This window comes from Cetorhinus maximus, chromosome 15 (genome assembly GCF_964194155.1).
Source record: "Cetorhinus maximus chromosome 15, sCetMax3.hap1.1, whole genome shotgun sequence".
Lineage (NCBI taxonomy): Eukaryota > Metazoa > Chordata > Chondrichthyes > Lamniformes > Cetorhinidae > Cetorhinus > Cetorhinus maximus.
In genome coordinates, this window is record NC_135893.1 from 16,867,239 (window position 1) to 16,890,293 (window position 23,055).

General features: G+C 42.2%; 1 protein-coding gene across 3 annotated transcripts in view; it reads left to right on the forward strand.

Moving 5' to 3' along the window:
* The window catches only part of LOC144690442 (dnaJ homolog subfamily C member 11), a 46,911-nt gene that overhangs the window by 18,675 nt on the left and 5,181 nt on the right, over nucleotides 1-23,055 (forward strand). For 2 of the 3 annotated variants that reach the window (XM_078557953.1, XM_078557954.1), the window contains exons 8-14: nucleotides 3,175-3,364; nucleotides 5,820-5,905; nucleotides 6,387-6,503; nucleotides 8,513-8,668; nucleotides 9,799-9,868; nucleotides 15,260-15,317; nucleotides 16,209-16,351. In XM_078557953.1, the coding sequence (XP_078414079.1) occupies nucleotides 3,175-3,364; nucleotides 5,820-5,905; nucleotides 6,387-6,503; nucleotides 8,513-8,668; nucleotides 9,799-9,868; nucleotides 15,260-15,317; nucleotides 16,209-16,351 (820 nt within the window). The remainder of the gene's footprint in view (nucleotides 1-3,174; nucleotides 3,365-5,819; nucleotides 5,906-6,386; nucleotides 6,504-8,512; nucleotides 8,669-9,798; nucleotides 9,869-15,259; nucleotides 15,318-16,208; nucleotides 16,352-23,055) is intronic. The other variant, XM_078557955.1, reaches the window with a different exon arrangement.

Genomic DNA, 23,055 nt, shown 5'->3' on the forward strand with positions numbered 1-23,055 from the left:
ACTTAAGACAACGTACTCCATAAGATTAAATGGCTACCAATGTGCTACATACAGCAATGATGACACGGTCTGATTCCAACTGGCTCCTGTTTATAATAGTTACTCCAAGGCAATGGTTAGTTGGGAAGTGCTTGGGCTTCCGGCTGGGCTCTTGCCAGTTCTGGCAGGTGGTAAGAGAACAACAGAAGTAGAGGTGTGGAAGTGAGGCACTCACCAACTTTCTCTCAGGAAACGATCTTCAAGTATGGAAAATGTTTTTTAAACTGTAAGGAAAATGAAAGCGATCTAGGGATCGTGATTAATAAATTGAGCAACAGTGCTTGATGGCAGTAAGTAAATCATATCAGATTATGGGACATTTAGAGAATCAGTATTGAATGGGAAGTAGTGAGGTCATCCTGCAACTTTGTAAATCGTTGGTGCGACCGCACTTAAAGTTCTGACCGTGACCGAGAAAATAATATTTCAACTATTGAAAGGATATGGAAGGGAGCAATGATTGAGGAGATGGAGGAATTGGATTATGAGGTTAATTGGGCACGTTCTCACTACCATAGGGAAGGCTGAAAAGTGATTTGACCTTTCGGATTCTAAATGGACTATATAAATGTGGAATATAATAAGGTCAGTGTTTGACATTGTCTGGAGCCTACACTCGTAATGCAGTAAATGCAAAACTTATCCGAGGAAAGATTATTTCAATGAATGAGTGATCAATCTATGGAACAAATGCCACAGGGTGATGGCAGAGGCAGATAGTGTTGATTCATTCAAATGCAAATTAAATATTGTAATATGTTATTTTCTGAAAGAAATATATGTGAGTAATTTGACACATGACATTGAGTGTGGCATGCTCTGGAGAAGCAGATGATATTGGACCTATGGTTCTCAAAGCTGTCCGTTATCAGGGATTTTCCTAGCCTCGTGTCTGGATTTGTTTAGACTATTTAATAGAGATTGCTTGCTTTGATTAGTTAACTTCATTATAACTGTCCCAAGTCTACTAGGATGGCAGAAGGTAAACTGGAGGGACCGAGTATCAAGAAGACATAATAATGTCTATAATGTTATTGGAAATTATTTTAAAATAGAGTTTAGTGGTGTCTGTGTCTATGTATGTATGTGTGTGTGTGTGTGTGTGTGTGTGTGTGTCTTAATTGGATTAAAGCCAGTTGGTCTAGAGACTTTGGTGTATAGAGGAGAAGTAGGTTTGAAATGGTAATTAGATAAACAAAGGGAAATAGAAGGTGAGGTATAAAGGGGGCAATTTGCATTTCTAAATAGACCATTCAAAAGAGCGGGTGAAATATTACACCTAACCAGGTGAAGCTCAGAAATAATGTGTTTGTTTTTAAAAAGCTTACTCATAAAGTGGGCATTATGGAAGGATTTTATTGTTAGAAGATTTAAAGGGTTAAAAAAAACCTAGTGACAGTGAAAATTTGCATTCAAAGAGGAAAATATGTATAAAGGAAGAGAAGGCTGTTGGTAAAAGGAGGAGGGATCCTAAGATCTAAAGCCTCCAGCCTGTAAGCCGCAAGTCTGTTTGCAAGGACCCAGAGCTGAAAGAAACTCATTTTGAATGCCATTGTCCAGGATGTGCTTTGCCAGGGGTCTGTTTAAATCCATCTGTTTTACTGTTGCCTTACCAGGGGTCTAACTGAGAGTCAGATTAGCTAAGTGATTATTATAGTTATTATGGTAGTAATGTTGTAGACATATGTATGTGCTTACAATCTTTCTTGTATTAATAAATGTTTAATTTAGTTCCATAGGAACTACTTATAGGAAAGATGTGATTGCACTGGAGGGGGTGCAGAGGAGATTCACCAGGATGTTGTCTGAGATGAAACATTTAAGTTATGACGAGAGGTTGGATAGACTTGGGTTGTTTTCGTTGGAACAGAGAAGACTGAGGGGCGACCTGATCGAGGTGTACAAGATTATGAGGGGCGTGGATAGGGAGCAGCTGTTCCCCTTAGTTGAAGGGTCAGTCACGAGGGGACATAAGTTCAAGGTGAGGGGCAGGAGGTTTAGGGGGAATGTGAGGAAAAACTTTTTTACCCAAAGGGTGGTGGCGGCCTGGAATGCACTGCCTGGGAGGGTGGTGGAGGCGGGTTGCCTCACATTCTTCAAAAAGTACCTGGATGAGCACTTGAGACGTCATAACATTCCAAGCTATGAGCCAAGTGCTGGTCAATGGGATTAGGTGGGTGGGTCAGGTGTTTCTCACGTGTCGATGCAGACTCGATGAGCCAAAGGGCCTCTTCTGCTCTGTGATTCTACAAAAAACCTCTTGAGACTTGGTGGTTTTATTACTACTGAATTCAAAGCCTGCATCTCGAAACATACAAACTGCAAAAATGGGTTATGACAATTGTTTCAAGTTTCCCTCTGGGATTTGAACAACGCAGCCTTTACCATTGGCTGTGTCATAATACCAAGGTTGTTTTTTTTTGTCTGTCAGTTCCTATATTTGTAAAGGCAGGGGTGTGGGGAGAAGAAGGTGAATGTGTGTCATTGTTATTGAAATGAGGACTGCAAACCCTTAGGTTCACATTCAATAGAAACTGAGTTAATGATGACTGTTCCCCTCCCTCCACATCAACACCATTTCCTGGTGGAGAGCACTGGTCATATGGCCTGGCCTGTAATATCCAAAGTTGGTCCATGGGTAACAATCAATTGGCAAAGCCAAAATGCTGCAACAGAACTTTGCTATGTGGAAAATGTCCTTATTAGTTGAGAATATTAAACAGATTTCAACTTAAAAGTTCTAATTATCTTTCCAAGTCAGTGAGTGAGTAAATACACAGCCAACAGAATATGGAATCATACAGCCCAAAAGGACTAGACATTCTGGCCAGTTACTGAGTTAGCTGATCTCAGCTGGAGTGTTGATGAGGGATATGGATTGGGAAGGAAAAACAATCGGATAAAGCACCCACACCCAACCACTTCCATTGATTGCAGGTACATAGGGTGCAGGAAATTGGGCGAGGGCAAGGTCAGGCTTGGCTGATCAACATTCATTGCCTCAAGCTTGTTCCTGATGAACAGCTACCTGGGTAGCCTAAGAGGGAGGAAAATCAGAAAGATAACTTTTTTATTAAAACTAAACACTGGCCTTCACTAACAAATGTTCTCTCTGCTCTCCCTTGTCTTGTACAGTTTTATCACCACTCATTGTGGGCTACAGTTTTCATCTCGTGGAATCCGTCCTGGCTTGACCACAGTCCTAGCACGAAACTTGGACAAGAACACAATGGGTTACCTGCAGTGGCGCTGGGGCAGTCAGTCTGCCATGAATACCAGTATAGTAAGGGACACTAAAACCAGCCACTTTACAATAGCATTGCAGGTAAGGGAGATTTAAACATGTTTAAAACAAGTGCTATTGCCTCTTATATCACAAATATTCTTCTAGTTATTATTCAGTTTGGTTCATAATTTTTAAAAATTCATTCATGGTATGTGGGCATCGCTGGCTAGGCCAGCATTTATTGCGCATCCCTAATTGCCCTTGAGAAGGTGGTGGTGAGTTGCCTTCTTGAACCGCAGCAGTCCATGTGGTGTAGGTACACCCACAGTGCTGTTAGGGAGGGAGTTCCAGGATTTTGACCCATTGACAGTGAAGGAACAGCAATATATTTCCAAGTCAGGATGTTGAGTGGCTTGGAGGCGAGCTTTCAGGTGGTGGTGCTCCCACGTATCTGCTACCCTTGTCCTTCTAGGTGGTAATGGCCATGTGTTGAAAGGTCCTGTCGAAGGAGGGTTGGTGAGTTCCTGCAGTGCATTTTTGAGATGGTACACATTGCTGTGGCTTTGGCTGGTGGTGGAAGGAGTGAATGTTTGTGGATGGGGTGCCTATCAAGCAGGCTGCTTTGCCCTGGGTGGTGTCAAGCTTCTTGAGTGTTGTGGGAGTTGCACTCAGCCAGGCAAGTGGGGAGTATTCCATCACAATCCTAGCTTGTGCCTTGTAGATGGATGGTAGGCTTTGGAGAGTCAGGAGGTGAGTTACTTGCCGCAGGACTCCTCGCCTCTGACTTGCTCTAGTAGCCACAGTATTTATATGGTAGTCCATAGGGGATTTCACCCCTCCCCCCAGCAATTAGTGATATTTATTATGATCATCATGAATGGTGCGGAGGTTTGGAGCTCTTCCCATCTCAGTCACCCATCAAACATTCTCAGGCCAGATACAGCAGTGGTTAGTTGCAGAGTGAAATAGACTGAACCAATTCATGTCCAGGTATTGCTGCATATGGACAACATTCAGGCTTGGACTGATAAGTGGCAAGTAACATTCCTGCCACAAGTGCCAGGCAATGACCATCTCCAGCAAGAAAGAGTCTAACCATTTCCCTTGACATTCAATGGCATTACAATCTCTGAATCCCCCTCTATCAACATCTTGGGGTTACCATTGACCAGAAACTGAACTGGACCAGCCATATAAATACTGTGGTTTCAAGAACAGGTCATAGGCTTGAAATTCTGCAGAGTAACTCACTTCCTGACACCCCAAAACCTCTCCACCATCTACAAGGCTCAAGTCAGGAGTGTGGTGGAATATTCTCCGCTTGCTTTGATGAGTGCAGCTCCAACAACACTCAAGTAGCTTGACACCATCTAGGACAAAGCAGTCCATTTTACTGGCGCCCACTCTAGTACCTTAAACATTCACTCCATCCACCACTGACACATAATGGCAGCAGTGTGTACTATCTACAAGATGCACTGCAGGAACTCACAAGGCTCCTTCAACAGCACCTTCCAAACTTGCAACCTCTACCTCTTCAAAGGACAAGGGCAGCAGTTGCATGGGGGCACCACCTGCAAGTTCCCCTCCAAGCCACACACCATCCTGACTTGGAACTATATTGCTGCTCCTTCACTGTCACTGGGTCAAAATCCCAAAACTTCCTTCCTAACAGTACTATGGGTGCACCTACACCACATGGACTGCAGTGGTTCAAGAAGGCAGCTCACCACCACCTTCTCGAGGGCAAATAGGGATGGGCAATAAACTGGCCTAAGCCAGGGATGCTCACACCCTGTGGAAAAAATGAAAAAAAAACTTTGAGATCTCAGTATATCAAGGAATATGGGGAGCAGGCGGGAAAGTGGAGTTGGAGCCGAAAATCAGCTATGAATGGTGGAGCAGGCTCAAGGGACCGTATGTGCTATTCCTGTTCCTATGTCTTTTGTTCTTATAAAGCTTCCTTTACACTGACTAATCAAACACCGCCAGGTCAGATACAGCATGAGTTAGGAACAGAGTTAAAACTCCATCTACACAGTCCCACCAAACACTTTCTCAGGACGGGTACAGCACTGATTCAGTACAGAGTAAAGCTCCCTCTACACTGCCCCAACAAACACTCCCAAGACAAGTACTCCACACTGCACAGGCTAGATGCAAAGTAAAGCTCCCTCTACATTATTCCATCAAATACCCCCAGGGCGGGCTCAATATGGGTTATAAATAAACAGTTCCCTTAACACTATCCCTACCTCAGTAGTGCCCAAGTGACATGTACAGTTTAACACCACCCATTCTTTGCCTGACTGAGATTGGCAACTTGTGTCCAATTAGAGGTATTTTTGTCCTGTGACCTGATACTCAGGATTGTGTTGAAACTGTCCAAACCTATTTTACATTGGTCTCCCACAGCCTGTAGATAGAGGCAACTTTTATCCCATCAGCCTGGCAAGGTTCCAGAAGGTAAATGTACTCTGCTACCTAGTCCCTGCTCTGTTATTAAAGCCTTTTGAGTAAATATTTTAAATAATGTATGCTGACTTGTTTACAGCTAGGAATTCCTCATTCATTTATGCTAATGAGCTACCAATACAAGTTCCAGGATGATGACCAAACCAGAGTAAAGGGGACAATCAAGTAAGAATATTTTTGGTGTAATTTTAAATATACAGTTTAAATTACTAATTTATAAGGTACAGACACTTCTAACACACAATATATGATACGAAATGCAGTTACCTTGCTTTAATAAATAGTAACAATGATAGGAAAGATAACAACGTAGACAGTTCGAGCAATTCTAGGAGTAAATATGCGGGAGTGAGTTACAGGCTTGCAATCTAATCAAGGGATTCAGGGGGTTTCTATATAAAGTACATCCAAGAATGGGTTCCAAGCTGCAGGTTAATCAGAAGGTTCAGATGGTTTACATATAGAATAGCACATAACTGGAAATAAGTTACAGGCTGGAATCTCATCAGGGTATTGGCGGCACATGTATAGAATAACGGATACCCTGGAGTGAGTTACAGGCTGGAATCTTATAATGGATTGCTAGGAATGAAAACTACACAGAAGTGGCAATGTTTCACGGAGCCTGGTGTGGTTCTGCCTGCAGGACAGGATTCTTTGGTACTCTGGTTGAATATGGTGCTGAGAGGAAGATCTCCAGACACAGCATCCTAGGAGCAACTGTCAGTATTGGAGTGCCTCAGGGAGTGTCCCTCAAAATTAAGTATGTACTGAACAATGTTTTGCATGTGTAAAATTCTTTGAGAATTTTTTTTTTTTGTCCTAGTTAAGGAGCCAGAGTTATTGACTTGAGGGGTTTGTTGCAGCTTTTCCATTTCGGGTGACCTATGTCCTGGATGTGTGCAGTTGCTGAGCCACTGAATGGCACGGTGTGGCTTCAGCCCCACTATTTCACCTTGCAGCTCACCAATAGATGCAGTACCCATGGGGAAGTTGCCAGAATTTGTGATGGCTTTTCCAGAGGAATGGCAAATAAGGTCAGAGGAGTTGGTTCCACTTCTTACTCCTCATTCTGCTTTCAGCAACTCATTGACAAAAAAACTTGGCAGAGAGTGGATTGTCTGCCTGCCTCTCAACGCACTGAGAGAACAGGAAAATAAATTACTTTAAAGAATACATTTTAGGAAAACATGTATAGCTCTATTCCAGACCAGGCACCTGGCACGTATCTCATCGTTGCATCTCCTCTCCTGTAGATTTTTGTTCAATACAGGTATTGAGGGATATGAAACCAAGCAGGTAGATGGAATAGAGATACAGATCAGCTGTGATCCAATTGAATGTTGGTACAGGCTCAAAGAGGTGAATGGGCTTATTCTGTTCCTATGAGTCATTGTAACCATCCTACAGTGCAGTGGAACACTTTACAGAAGTGTTCAGTTTTTAATCTTGAGAAATTGTCCCTCCCGTGACAACCCCCTCAGCGCCTCCCAGAACATCATGATCAAAACTAAAAACTCAATGGCATATAGTAAATTGAAACTGTGTCCGGTGACTGGTTGGCAACAAGTGTTGATGCAAAGCACAATGAGCTCTCCTTCACAGAAGCAAGCTGTTGATTCTTTCCCCTCCTTCCATCGCTTAGTGGGTAGATGCATTGCCCAGAGTCCTAGGTTCAACCTCTGGGCTGTATTGACTTAGCTGAATCTCAGGCTGGAGCATTAACAATAGCCTTCTGAAGCTTTTTATACATGTAGAGTGGACCTTTACTGAAGTCATTGCTTTCAGTCCCCACTCCAAACTCTTCTTTAACTACCTGACTCCATCCCTCTCTCTGGCAACAGTCCAAGATTAAGCCAGCCTGTTCACAACCTTAGTGGCACATTCGCCCCCAAGATGACCTTCTGACCTTAGATTCATGCCATCACTATGTCCATCTATTTCCATCTCCGAAACAGCGCCCATCTTTGCCCCTGTCTCAGCTGATCAGCTAATGAAACCCTCATTCATGCCTTTGTTATGTTCAGACTTAACTATTCCAATACATCCCTGACTGTCTCCCACATTCTACCCTCTGGAAACTTGAGGTCATCCAAAACTTTGTGACCCATGTCTTAACTCGTAGCAGTTCCTGTATCCCTATCACCTCTGTGCTCCCAGTCAAGCAATGTCTTGATTTTAAAATTCTCATCCATGTTTTCAAATCCTTCCATGGCCTTCCCCCTCCTTACCTCAAGAATTTCTTCCAGCACCACAACACTCTATAATATCTGCGCTCCTCTAATTCTGACCTGTGTGACCCCGATTCTAATCACTCCACCATTAGTGGCCAATCCTTCAGTTGTCTAGGTCCCAAGCTCTGGAATACCCTCCCTGCACCTCTACACCTTGCTTTCCTCCTTTAAGGCACTCCTTAAGATCTCCCTCTTTGACCAAGCTTTTGGTCATCTGACCTAAATCTCCTCATGTGACTCGGTATCATACTTTGTTTTATGATGTTCCTGTGAACCGCCTTGAGATGTTTTATTACGTTAAAGGTGCTATATAAATATAAGTTGTTGTTGTACAAACTATACCCCAGCAATTTAAAGGGGGTGTCCAACTGTTGAATCAGTATTTTATGGGGAAATAAAATGACCTGCATGCAGTGTCTTATGATGATGTCTAAAGATTGTGTAGCAAGCTGGAGATCCTTAAGCAGTGAGATAACCTGCATCCATGGATTTTACTTTTCCCTTCTGAATTCTGCTTTTAAACTTCTTTTCGCTACAGGTTAAATCGAGCCAGCCAGACTTACTTCTTCCCTATTCACCTGACAGACCAACTTTTGCCCAGTGCCATCTTCTACGCTACTGTTGGACCCTTGGTCATCTATTTTGCCATGCACCGACTCATCATCAAACCCTACCTCCAAATGCAGAAAGAAAAGTGAGTGTTCCTTTGTTAAGGTGTCAGACTGTCTTTTTTCCCTCTTCTCTAGGTCTCCCATGTTTTTCATTCCCCCAGCTAAACTTGATCCAGTTGTTCATTAGAAAGAATGTACTGCCTAGTGTGGCCCTGAACCATACAGAGCAGGAAGCCCCAGGCACATGCAAAGAATACCTATTTGATTGAGGGACCAATGAGCACCCCAGCATCTGTACCCCAAAAAGTTAGCGTCTTTGGGAGAGAAAATAGACAAAGGGAAAAACAAACTATTTGATTCTGAAATCCTTTGTGCACTTAACAATTTACAGTAATTATTGAATGCATTGGTATAATCTAGTAAGGGAATGTCAGTGCCATATCAGCTTTTGCAAACTCTTTATTGGACACTAGGGACAGTCAGGCACCATCCTCAGCCAGTGACCTTATTCTATTTATAAACTATCTGATCCTCTTGGCTTGACACCAGCCTGCAACTGACTCCAAAGTATCCATTATTCAATTTCTAAACCCCACTAGCAGATTCTAGTCTGTAGCGTGCCCTTCGATCTCTGTCACTTAATTTATACAAATGATACAAATCTGTGTTCGATTCTAGCCTGCAACTCCATCCACTATCTATTACAAAAATTACTGAAAGATAGGGCAGAAAATTCCTGCATACAACCCTGACTTCCTGTTACCCTGATTCATATTTTTAAAAATTGCTCAAGCTTTTATTACAACCTTTGCCAGTGTAAATTACTAAATTACAATGTCAAAACTCCCCATTCAATTTTGCTGTGGCAGCTCCCATGGTATAGTCACAGGCTCTGGCCACAGGGTGGCTCTGTGAAGCAAGTTTCTAATGTGTCTGTCCAAACTACGCTACAATCGTGTAGAGAAACATATTCATTAATTGACTGTCAGCAACACCAGTGGAAATGTATTAATTCTATTCCTGGAAATTGTATGAACTCCTGTTAGAATCCAGCCTATAGCTCACTCTCAGTTATCTGTTATTCCCTCTATAAGTTCTATGTTACTAATTCCCTAGAATACCATTTTCTCTATCTTTTTTAGATGAAAAAATTTGAGGCTTTGGGTGGTCACTGAAATAACTTGACATTTTGTTTTGTGTGCGTGTATGACAGGGAATTAGAGAAACAGAGAGAGAATTCATCGAGTACTATAGCATTGAAGAAGCAGGAGGCTGAGGCAGCGGTAAGTGATGTGCCTTAATCAATTACCAGTTAGGCACAGACCCTGTATGCTATAGCCAAAATTAGGAGTGCTAATGGTATAAATCTTCACACAGTCTGTGAGGGGGTAAAAGCAGCACTCTGTGCCATAGGAATATAGAAACAAGAGAGCATTCAACCCCTCAAACCTATTCCACTGTTCAGTAGTATCATGGTTGATTTGTATCATAATTCTGTCCACCTATCTTGGCTCCATATCTCTAAAAACCTTTGGCTTGTAAAAAAAACTATAGATCTCAAATCTAAAATTATTAATTGAGCTAACATCTACTGCTTTTTGTGGGAGAGAGTTCCACACTTGTACCATATCATGCAAAAGGTGTTGTCTAACTTCTCTCCTTAATTGCCAAGCTTTAATTTTTAGGCTGTGTCCCATTGTCGCAGACTCTCTCACTAGCATTAAAAGCTTTCCTCTGTCTACCCTATCAATGCTTTTCAAAAGCATGGAAAACTCTAATCTATTTATTAACTGTCCATATTCCAAGGAATACTAACCTAGCTAGTTTATGTAATCTCTCTCCATCTGAATTTTGATAACATTCTGATTAATCTGCTGCACTCCATCCATGGTCACTATATTCTTTCTAAGTAGTGAGCTATATAGCTCAGGCTGGTCCAGGTTTGATCATGGCTGTGTTAAGTGACACATAGACGTTAACAGCACAGAAGGAGGCCATTTGGCCCATCGTGTCTGTGCCAGTCAACAAGGACCTGACTACACTAATCCCATTTTCCAGCGCTTGGCCCATAGCCCTGGAGGCTATGGCAACACAAGTGAATATCTAAATACTTCTTAAATGTTGCAAGAGTTTCTGACTCAACCACCCTTTCAGGCAGTGAATTCCAGACTCCCACCACCCTCTGGATGAAAACATTTCTCCTCAATTCCCCTCTTAGCCTTCTACTTCTTACTTTAAATCTATGCCCCCTGGTTATTGACCCCTCCACTAATGGAAAAAGTGACTTCCTATCCACCCTATCTATGTCCCTCATAATCTTATACACCTCTATCAGGTCCCCTCTCAACCTTCGCTGCTCCAAGGAAAACAACCCCAGCCTATCCAATCTTTCCACATAGCTCAGACCCTCCAACCCAGGCAGCATCCAGGTAAATCTCCTCGACACTCTCCCCAGTGCAATCGCATCCTTCCTATAATTTGGTGACCAGGACTGCACGCACTACTCCAGTTGTGGCCTAACCAGCATTTTATACAGTTCTAGCATAACATCCCTGCTCTTGTATTCTATATCTCGACTAATAAAGGCAAGTATCCCATGTGCTGCCTTAACCACCTTATCTACCTGCCCTGCTACCTTCAGGGATCTGTGGATATGCACACCGAGGTCCCTCTGATCTTCAGTACTTTCTAGGGTCCTATCATTCATAGTGTAATCCCTTGCCTTGTTAGCCTTTCCCTACCTCTCACTTTTCCGGGTTGAATCCCATTTGCCACTGCTCTGCCCACCTGACCAGTCCACTGATATCCTCCTGCAGTTTACGGCTATTCTCCTCACTATTTACCATCCGACCAATTTTCTTGTCATCCGCGAACTTCTTGATCATACCCCCACATTTAAGTCCAAAGCGTTTATGTACACCACAAACAGCAAGGGCCCCAGCACCGAGCCCTGTGGAACCCCACTGGAAACAGACTTCCAATCACCGAAACATCCCTCTACCATCACCCTCTGCTTCCTGCCTCTCAGCCAATTTTGGATCTAACGTGCCACTTTGCCTTGGATCCCCTGGGCTCTTACATTCTTGACCAGTCTGCCATGAGTGACCTTATCTAAAGCCTTGCTAAAATCCATGTGGGCCGCATCAAATGCATTACCCTCGTCAACACTCCTGGCACAGGTATAGACATCAGGGTAGAGAACTGCGTGATATTAGAGGAAATTAACATAGAGGGAGAGGAGGTACTAGCGGGTTTAGTGGTTTTCAAAGTGGATAAATCCGCAGGCCCGGATGAGATGTATCTCAGGCTGTTCAGGGAGGCAAGGGAAGAGATATCAGGGGCCCTGGCAGTAATTTTCAAATCCTTTCTGGCCACAGGTGAGGTGCCAGAGGACTGGAAGACTAACATTGTCCCACTATTAAAAAATGGTTACCTCCTCAAAAAATTCGATCAAATTTGTCAAACAGGACCTTCCCTTGACAATTCCATGCTGACTATCCCTGATTAACCCGTGTCTCTCCAAGTGCAGATAAATTCTGCCTCTCAGAATTCCTTCTAGTAACTTCCCCACCACCGAAGTTAGACTGACTGGCCTGTAATTTCCTGGTCTATCCCTTCCTTTTTTAATAATGGGACAATGTTAACAGTCCTCCAGTCCTCTGGCACCTCACCTGTGGCCAGAGAGGATTTGAAAATTATTGCCAGGGCCCCTGATATGTCTTCCCTTGCATCCCTCAACAGCCTGGGATACATCTCATCTGAGCCTGCAGATTTATCCACTTTTAAGGCCGCTAAACACGCTAGTACCTCCTCTCCCTCTATGTTAACTTCCTCTAATATTTCACAGTCCTCCGCCCTGATGTCTATACCTGTGTCATCCTTTTCCATTGTGAAGACCGATGCAGAGTATTCGTTGAGGACTGTACCCACGTCTTCCGGGTCCATACGCAAGTTACCTCTATGGTCTCTAATTGGCCCTAGTTATTCTCCTGCTTTTTATGTATTTAATAAACCTCTCTGGGTTTTTCTTTATTCTATCCACCAATGCTTTCTCATGCACTCTCTTAGCTTTCCTAATTTCCTTTTTAAGTTCCCCCCTGCACTTTTAATACTCCTCTAGGGACTCTGCCATATTGAGCCTTTGGTATCTGCCTATAGCTTCTCTTTTCTTAATCCTAACCTTTGTGTCCCTTGACATCCAGGGTTCTCTGGGCTTGGTTTGCCACCCCCCCCCCCCCCCCCCCCCCCCCCCCCCCCCCCTGTCTTTATGGGAACATATTTGCCCTGTACTCTTGCTATTTCCTCCTTGAATGCCTCCCATTGCTGAGACACAGTTTTATCTGCAAGTAGCTGCTCCTAGTCCACTTGGGCCAAATTGTATCTCATCTTAGTAAAATTAGCCTTTCCACAGTTTAGAACTTCTATTCCTGGCCCAACCTTATCCTTTTCCATAACTATCCTAAATCTAACTGAGTTATAGTCAGTATCTCCAAAATGCTCCCCTACTGATACACCTTCCACCTGCCCAGGCTCATTTCCAAATATTAGGTCCAGAACTGCCCCTTCCCTTTTTGGGCTTTCTACATACTGGCTAAAAAAGTTCTCCTGGATGCAACTTAAGAATTTTGCCCCCTCCCTACCTTGCACACTAAAACTATCCCAGCTGATATTTGGGTAGTTAAAATCCCCTACTATTACTGCCTTATTATTCTTACACTTCTCTCAAAGTTGATTACATATTTGATCCCCTATCTCTCCCTGACTGTTTGGGGGCCTATAGTACACACCCAACAGCAAGTTTGCCCCTTTTGTGTTTTTTAATTCTACCCACATGGCCTCATTTGATGATTCTTCCAAGATATCATCCCTATTCACTGCTATAATTGATTTCTTGATCAATACTGCGACCCCTTCTCTATCTTGTCTGAATACCCTATAATCAGGAATGTTGAGCTGCCAATCCTGCCCTTCTGATCTGAGTTGGGGAGGCTGTGATACTGGCCAGGTATCCAGCTCACACAATAAAAATGGTCATTTAAGCCAGAACTAGAGTGTGAAGACTATCTGGGAACTGCGCCTCAGCAAGGAATTGAGAGGAAAGAGAGATTTATGCCAATCCCAATAGGAAAGATCATTTCCTTGTTATGTTGCTGAAATAAAATAACTTATATGTGGATGAGTGGTGTGCAGAGAAGCCCCCAGCTTAGCATTGACACAAGCTAGTTTAAAGGTAAAGTGCGTAACTGGCTGTATCTTCCTCCTGCTGTGAAGACCCAAATTCTGCAGTTGGAAATTGTAAAGTTCCTTGGACAATCAGCCAGGTCAAGGCATAAACCGTGGAATGTTCTTAGAAATTAATCCATATTTTAAACACTATAAGCAAAGGAAAGGGAAGGATCCACCCCCAACCTGTCAGCATTTTATTGTAGTACCAAATTTCTGCCACCATGTGGCAACATAAAGCTTTGCACCATCCTGCAATGCTGTCTGGCAGGATCTGAAGCTGGAAAGGGCAGGTTAATGATTTGGGCTGAGACACTTCATCTGAAGACCAGCAAGAGCTCTTAATACAGGTGGGCACATTTCCAGTATTGTTTTTTTAATTTCTGTAATTGTCTTCAATTTCTTCTGACTCTCCTCTGACCCCAGCCACACTCTCCCTCGAGAGCATATTCATTCACCACAGCCCCACTCTGAGATTCTTCTTTTAATTTCTTTCCGCTTCCCAATACCTCATGTGTTCAGCCAAAGTCTCAACTACCTTTCCCAATGCCTCTCTAGATGTTACATTTCTCTGTGTTGACCTGTTAAATGCCTTGGGATGCACCTTAAGTTAAAAGCACAGCATAAGTACAAGTTATTAGGATATGCAAATATGGGAAATTGTGGGCCTGTAGTGCAGCGTTTCAAAACACTGACTCGCTGTCCAAGACCTAGATGGTTTCTAAATTGTTTCTCTGGACATTTCAAGCACAATCAATAATTGAGTCTGTTGCTTTTAGAAAGTAAAATCAGTTTTTATTGCTGGGTCTCTTACACAGGAAAGCTTGTTATTAAGGTTATGGTTTTGGTTTGAATTTTCTTTAGCAGCACACAATTTGCATTTGTATAGTGACATTAACATAGTAAAATACCTTAAGATGCTTCACAGGAGTGTTATCAGCTGAAATTTGACACCGAACAACATTAAGGAAATATTAGGACCAAAGAACAAAAGTTTGGTCCAAGCAGTAGGTGTTAAGGGACATCCTAAATTGGAAGGAGAGATGGAGAGGTTTAGGGAGGGAATTCCAGAACTTAGCGCCTCAGCAGCTGAAGGCATGGCTGCCAAAGGTGGAGCAATTAAAATCAGGGAACTTCCTATTTGGAGTTAGTCAGCCAATCTGTTGTTTTTGTATCATGTGCCAATCTGGATGGTAGAAGTCGAACCAGATGGAATGTAGTCTTTTTTTCACCCTGCAATTCCTAAGTTTCATTAAAAACAACAGCTTGCATTTTTTTAGCGCCTTTATATAGAAAAACAAAATGTCTAAATAAAGTAAGTAGAATTTGTTCACAAATGTTCCTATTACTGTATCTAATAAAAATGTTGATCTAATGCATGTACTCTCTCTGCTGTTTATGGTAGGTAATTTGTGTACTGAGGCTCTGTAACAGCTTTTGTTTTGTTTTAGGTTCGGTTGATGCAGGAATCTGTGAGGAGGATTATAGAAATAGAGGAGTCTAAGCTAGGTGAGAATTTGTGTTGCGCGTTTGATTTTAATGTCACTATTTTTATTGTTTTCTTTCTCACCCATTAATGCTGCATTAGCCCAGCCCCACACATGGTGAATTGCTGTAACATGACCTGAGTTATAAAAACCACAATAACTGAGGTTGAAATTCATCCCCACAATGAATGCAAGGATTAAAGATGAATTCATTTTTTTTAGTCTCAAACTGAGAAAGTGATGTATGCCACAGCAGAAAGTAATTTATGAAAAATATAAACCAATTTAGGCCCAGATTGCTTATGGAAGGGGAGGGGGGAGTTCTGTGGCTGTGTCCTGTGGAGAAATCACACCTCCCAAAGTCTACATCTTTGGATTCTGTATTTCGTGCCTAAAGATAATAGTCATTTTTCCAATCTCCTCTGTGTGGATGCCTCCTGCTAATTTTGATGTATTTTCGAGGAGCAGTTCTCTCATCTGATCCATATCCTTATTCTCCTAGGAGCCCCGCCTTCCCTCAGCCAAATTTATCTATTCCTTGGGAACCTCGTGACCCATATCCACATAGTGCTGGGGTGCCCCTGTACTAAATGGCAAAAGGGTGATTCAGGAACTTAAAGAAAAGCAATGCTATAATTGCCACGGATTTTATATAATTGGCATTTTGCAATAGAGACAAAACCTGAGTAATATAGACTCACTGCTCAAGATGTACAGTACCAGACCCTAGATAGACAGGAATCCACTGACCCCATGCCCTCCTCAAGACCTTTGAAAACCCCTCCAAGGCCAAAGGGACCCCATTTTGAGAATCTGTTTTATAATCTCACTGGCTTATGCAGTAGTATTGGGCGTGACTGGTGTGAGCACGGTATTGCTGGAACGTGTGTAAATGTCCGCTTGTCTCTTCTAGGATTAATTATCACCAACGCCTGGTATGGGAAGTTTGTGACTGACAGCAGTGGGAGGAATGAGAGGGCGAAGGTGATTGATGTGACTGTTCCTCTTCAGTGCCTGGTGAAGGAGTCGAAACTCATTCTTACTGAAGCCTGTAAGGTGAGGCTGAATGTTTCTTTGATAAGGACCTGCCTTTCACTTCAGTTCTCCAATATTGTAATGCCTTACACAGCCCTCATTCCGGCCCAGGAATGACTAACCAATCTTTTCCCTTTTTCTCTCTGTTCCCACGTCCACCTCCCACTTCCCCAAAACCATCCTGAGACTATGACACTAGTTTATGAGAAGAGGAGCATTTTCTCAGCATCTACATGGTCAAGTCCTCTAGGAATTTTATACATTTACGTTAGATCACCTCTCATTCTTAAACTCTAGAGAATATACGTCTATTCTACTCAGTGTCTCCTTATAGGAGAGTAACCTCAATCCGGGAATCAGTCTAATGAACTTTTGTTGCAATCCTTCTAAAACTAGTATATCCTTCCTTGCATAAGGGGACCAAAACTGTGCACAGTACTACAGGTGTGGTCTCACCAAAGCCCTATATATTTGTAGCAAGACAGGAAGGGACAGAGAGCTCAAATCTAAGAGTAAATCAGTAGATAAGGCTAGACGCTTCAAAAATAACAGAACAAAACTAAACGCACGTAGCATTTGAAACAAAACATATAAACTGACAGTGCAAATAGAAATTTATAAATAAGTACGATATGATAGCCATTACAGAGCTACAGGATCACATAGATTGAGACCTGTATATTGAAGGGTATATGACATTTAGGAAGGACAGAAAGTTAGGAAAAGGTGGAGGGGTGGCTCTGTTAATTAATGATGGTATTGGCGTGTTAGAGAGGGATGACCTAAGTTCAGGAAACCAGGATGTAGAAGTGGTTTGGGTTGAGATGAGAAATGATAAAGGCAAGAAGTCACTTGTGGGAGTGGTGTACAGGCCCCCAATTGCAACCATACAGTAGGACAGAGTATAAAAGAAGAGACAATGAGAGCTTGCCAGAAAGATACAGCAATAATCATGGGAGATTTTAGTCTACATAGAGACTGGAAAAATCAGATGGGTGGAGATGAGTTCATAGAATATTTTTGGGATAGTTTCTTAGAACAGCACATTCTATAGCCAACCAGACAGCAGGCTATATTAGGCCTGGTATTGAGCAACAAGATAGGATTATTGATAGCCTCATAGTGATGGCACCCCTAGGTAGCAGCAATCATAATATGATTGAATTTTACATTCATTTTGAGGGAGAAACTAGTGCATCTGAGACTCGTATTTTAAACTTAAATAAGGGCATTTATGAGGGCATGAAAGCGGAGCTAGCTGAAGTGAACTGGCAAATGAGGTTAAGGGATAGGTCAATAGAGGTTCAGTAGCAGACATTTAAAGGGATATCTCAGAATACACAGAATAGATACATTCAGAAAGAAAAATTCCAAGGGGAAGGCCCACCATCCTTAGTTAACTAAAAAAGCTAAAGACAGTATCAAACTTAAGGAAGAAGCATATAATTACATAAAGACAGGTGGCAGTTCAGAAGATTGGAAAGAACATAAAGAACAGCAAAGAATGACAAAAGGATTATTAAGGAGGGAAAATTTGGAGTATGAGAGAAAGCTAGCTAATAATATAAAGACAGATAATAATTTCTATCGATATTTAAATAAGAAAAGAGTTAACAAAGTAAGCGTTGGTCCTACAGAGAGTGCGTCTGGGGAATTGATAATGGAAAGTAGGGAGATGGCAGATGGATTAAACAGGTATTTTGCTTCGGCCTTCACTATAGAGGACACACATAACATCCCAGAAGTAGCTGTAAATCAGGAAATGGAAAGGAGGGAGAAACTTGGGAAAATTACAGTCACCCAGGATGTGGTATTGAGCAAATTGTTGGGGCTGCAGACTGATAAATCCCCAGATTGGGAATGGATTTGACCCTAAGATCTTGAAAGAAGTGGCTAGTGAGATAGTTGATGCATTGGTTTTAATTTTCCAAAATTCCCTAGATTCGGGGAAGGTTTCATTAGATTGAAAAATAGGGAGGGAGACAGAAATCTGGAAACTACAGGCCAGTTAGCCTAACATCTGTTATAGGGAAAACGTTAGAAGCTGTTATTAAAGATGTTATAGCAGGGCACTTAGAAAAATTCAAAGCAATCAGGCAGAATCAACATAGTTTTGTGAGAGGGAAATCATGTTTAACCAATTCATTGGAGTTCTTTGAAGGAGTCACACGTGCTGTGGATAAAGAGGAACTGGTGGATGTACTGTACTTAGATTTCCAGAAGGCATTTGATAAAGTGCCACATCAAAGATTATTGTGGAAAATAAAAGCTCATGGTATAGGGGCTATCATATTGACATGGATAGAAGATTGGCTAGCTAACAGGAATCAGAGTTGGCATAAATGGGTCTTTGGCAGGATGTGATGAATGGTGTGCCACAGGGATCAGTGCAAGGGCCTCAACTTTTTACATAATTTATATAAATGACTTGGATAAAGGGACCAAAGGAATGGTTGCTAAATTTGCTGATGACACAAAGCTAGGTAGAAAATTGTAAAGTAAATTGTGAAGAAGCCATAAGGAGGCTACAAAGGGCCATATAGGTAGGTTAAGTGAGTGGGCAAATATCTGGCAAATGGAGTGTAATGTGGGCAAATGTGAAATTGTCCATTTTGGCAGGAAGAATAATAAAGAAGCTTATTATCTAAAAGGTGAGAGATTGCAGAGCTCTGAGATTCAGAGGAATCTTGGTGTCCTAGTGCATAAATCACAAAAGGTTAGAATGCAGGTACAGCAAGTAATTAGGAAAGCTAATAGAATGTTATCATTTATTGAGAGGGGAATTGATTACAAAAGTAGGGAGGTTATGCTTCAGTTGTACAGGGCACTGATCAAACCACATCTGGAGTACTGTGTACAGTACAGGCCTCCTTATTTAAGGAAGTATGTAAATGCATTAGAAACAGTTCAGAGAAGGTTTACTAGACTAATACCAGAAACAGGCAGGTTATTTTATGAGGAAAGGCTGGACAGGTTAGGCTTGTATCCACTGGAATTTAGAAGAGTAAGAGGTGACTTGATTGAAACCTTTAAGATCTTGAGGGGTCTTGACAGGGTGGATGTAGAGAGGATTTTCCCCCTGTGGAAGAATCTAGAACTAGGGGTCACTCCTTAAAAATAAGGAGTCGCTCATTTAAGACAGGGATGAGGAGAACTTTTTTCTCTGAAGGTTGAGAGTCTTTGGAACTCTCTTCCTCAAAAGGTGGTGGAAGCAGAGTCTTTGAATATTTTTAAGGCAGAGCTAGATAGATTCTTGATTAACAAGGAGGCTAGGCAGGAATGTGGAGTTGAGATTACAATCAGATCAGGCTTGACCTTACTGAATGGTGGAGCAGGCTCGAGAGGCCGAGTGGCCTACTCCTACTCCTGCTCCTAATTCATATGTTTGTATGTAACTCGTTTGCAATAAAGGCTAATGTACAATTTGCCTTCCTAATTGTTTGTTGTGCCCTCTGTGGTTCATGTGCAGGGGAATCTGTGATCCATGAACTGGGCAATCCAAGTTCTTCTAATTACCAACACTTAATGGTGTCTCTCCTTTTAAAAATAATCTTATTTTCCATTCTCCTACCAATGTGAATAATTTCAGACTTTCCCACATTATACTCCACCTGCTACTTTCTTTTCACTCACTTAACCTGTCTGTATCCTTTTGTAGGCTCCTTGTGTTCCCATCATAGTTTACTTTTCCACCTAACTTTGCGTCATCAGCAAACTTCGTCATATTACACTCGATCCATTAATCCAAATCATTGACATGCATTGTAAATAGTTGAAGCCTAAGTATTGATCCTTGCGGCACACCACTTATTGCCCCTTGCCATCTGGAAAACTGCCAGTTTATTTCTACTCAGTTTCTGCCAGTTAACCAATCCACAATCCAAGCTAATATGTTACCCCCAATCCCATGAGTCTAATCTTATACAACACTTTCTTCTGGTACCTTCTGAAAATCCAAATATGCTACGTCCCACTGGTTTCCCCTTACCTGCTAATTACACCCTCTAAAAAAACTCAATGGATTTGTCAAACACCATTTCTGCCTTTCATATTGTGATTTTCCAAGTGTCCTGTTGCTGCATCCTTAATAATAGATTCTAGCATTTTTTTCCCCTATTACTGATGTCAGGCTAACTGGCATATAGTTCCCTGTTTTCTCTCTCCCTCTTTTCTTGAACAGCGGGATTATATTTGCACATCGGAAAGAACTCCCCTGCTCCTCTTTGAAATAATGCCATGGGATATTTTATATCCACCTGTGTGAACACAGGGAGCTTTGATTTGCAATTCATCTGATAGTTGGCACTTCCAATGGTGCTGCACTTCCTCGGTACTGCTAGCCTACATTATTGGGCTCAAATTTCTGGAGTTGGATTTGAACCAACAACCTTATGATTTGGAGATGAATGTGCTACCCACTGAGCCATAGCTGACACCATGAGTGATATAAGGGTTTGATCCCTGCGATGAACCAACACACCCATAGTATGATGTGCTGCCTCATTCTCTTCTTAAACTTCTCCATCTCCCTACTCTCCTGATCTTCAAGAACCTCTTTATAATCTACCATTTTAACCAAACATTCAGTCACCTCCCCTAATTCCCTCATCTATTCATTCAGGATCCTTGAACTCAATGTAAAATTCTTTGGGTTGTTTCACAACATTAAAGATCTAATTTCTGTTAAAGATGAAGAAGAGTTTCACTTCGTGTCTTTCATGACCTCAGGACATCCCAGAGCATCTCTCAGCCAATGAGATACAATTACTATTGTAACATAGGAAAATGCAGCATCAATTTGTGCACAGCAACCTCCCACAAATCGCAATGTTTTTGATGATGTTGGTTAGGATAAATGTTGGCCAGGAAACTGGGAGAACCCACTGCTCTATTATATCCACTTAAAGAAGCCTTAATTTAATATCTCTTCTGATAGTTATTATGTACTCCAGCCCTGCAGTGGTGCTTGAAACCACGGCCACCTGCCTCAGAGATCAGATGATACCAACTAAGCCAAGCTGCCAACTGCCAGTGAGAAAGCTTAAAATTAAAAAAAAAAATTGTAATTAAATGACAAAATGAAAGGATCATTCTGTCCTGCTTTACAGGATGCTGTAATTGATCTCTCTCAAGCTAGTGAGCCTACCTGAGATATGGTTCCACAGATACCATGCTTGACACAAGTGGCCATTCTTCTTGTGAGCCAAAACATGATTGTCAATAGAGTACTTGACCATGGTCGGCATCACAGCCAAGCATAAGTCTTTTCCTTGACCATGTTATGATCCCAGCTGATAATACTGGATAAGTCTGATCCTAGAGTGAAACCTGGCTTGACAGATCCCAGCTTTTTTTTGAAACCATGAAGGAAAGCTACTGAACAAATTGACAGGAATCTGCTGATAAACTTTTAACACAAAGAATAAAACATTTATTAAAGAAGAAAAATGAACTATATTGCACCAGACAATAAAAAGCATTAGAAAGATCTCAGTGCAAACACGAGAATATGATTCAAACATTCACTATTCATTTACCCCAGCTATATGTTTACAGATACATACAAATTCGTAAAGATAAAACAATTTACCATACCTCTCTTATACTCTAATATTCAGGGTACGTATGTGGTACATGTGAATTAACAGGCGAACTGTGGTCAGACACACCACACTCCAAAGTAAATGACAGATGCAACCAAAGCAGATTCCATGGATTTCTCGACAACCCACCCAGGTGCTCATCACATTGCGAACCCTCTAGTCTCACTGAAACTCTGTCTTTCTCATGAGGATTTCCAATCTCCAAGTTTGAAGAACTCCCCCTGGAAATGCTGTCGCAATAAAAACAAAAAATGCTGGAAAAACTCAGCAGATCTGGCAGCATCTGTGGAGAGAGAAACAAGAGTTAACATTTTGTATGTGAAGAAGAGTCATGTGGACTTGAAACATTAACTCTATTTTTCTCTCTCCGCTGATGCTGCCAGGCCTGAGTTTTTCCAGCATTTTCTGTTTTTATTTCAGGTTTTCAGTATCCGCAGTATTTTGCTTTTATCTTAGTGCTGTCCTAATGTTGCTCCAACTAGGATGGCTTCGACAAGGATCCACCTCCAGGGTTTCAATCTCACCTTCAAAGATTCCTTTCCCCTTGATTTCCGAGTACACCCTCACTTCAACTTCCAAGCACACTTTCAGATCTTCGACCATGCCAAGCAGAGCACCACTGCTCCAAAAAGGGTACCTTTGGCCCAATGGCCCGCAGTACGGAGTCACCAACCTTTAGCTGCCCTCTCGGATCTTCTGGGTTCCTCTTAAGCCTGCTTTGCTCCCGGCCTGCTCCCCATAGCTCTCTCTCTAACTCGGAGCCTATTTTTCTGCTTCTTCCTCTCTGATCTCTATCCTTGTCCCTTATCTGGGACTTTCTCCTGGGACCTCTTTCTGTCTCACTCTTTGGTTTGCGACCTTCTCCCCGTCCCCTCCCCATGTCCTGCTCCCTGAGAAACCTTCCTCCTGTTGGCACTCTGCTTTCTATGCCGTTTCATTTTGTTGTTCTTTTCTTATGAGCGGGAGCAGTTAGTTCCAGGCGTAAAGAACGTAAAAGCCGCTAACTGAGCACGTGCGGCCCTCTCCTGGCTGGCACACGCGCAGAAGTCCCAAGGCCTGTCGGGAACTGTAGTTCCAGAACTGCGGCTGCCAATTTTGATAAGTACTTTGCATTTCATCACA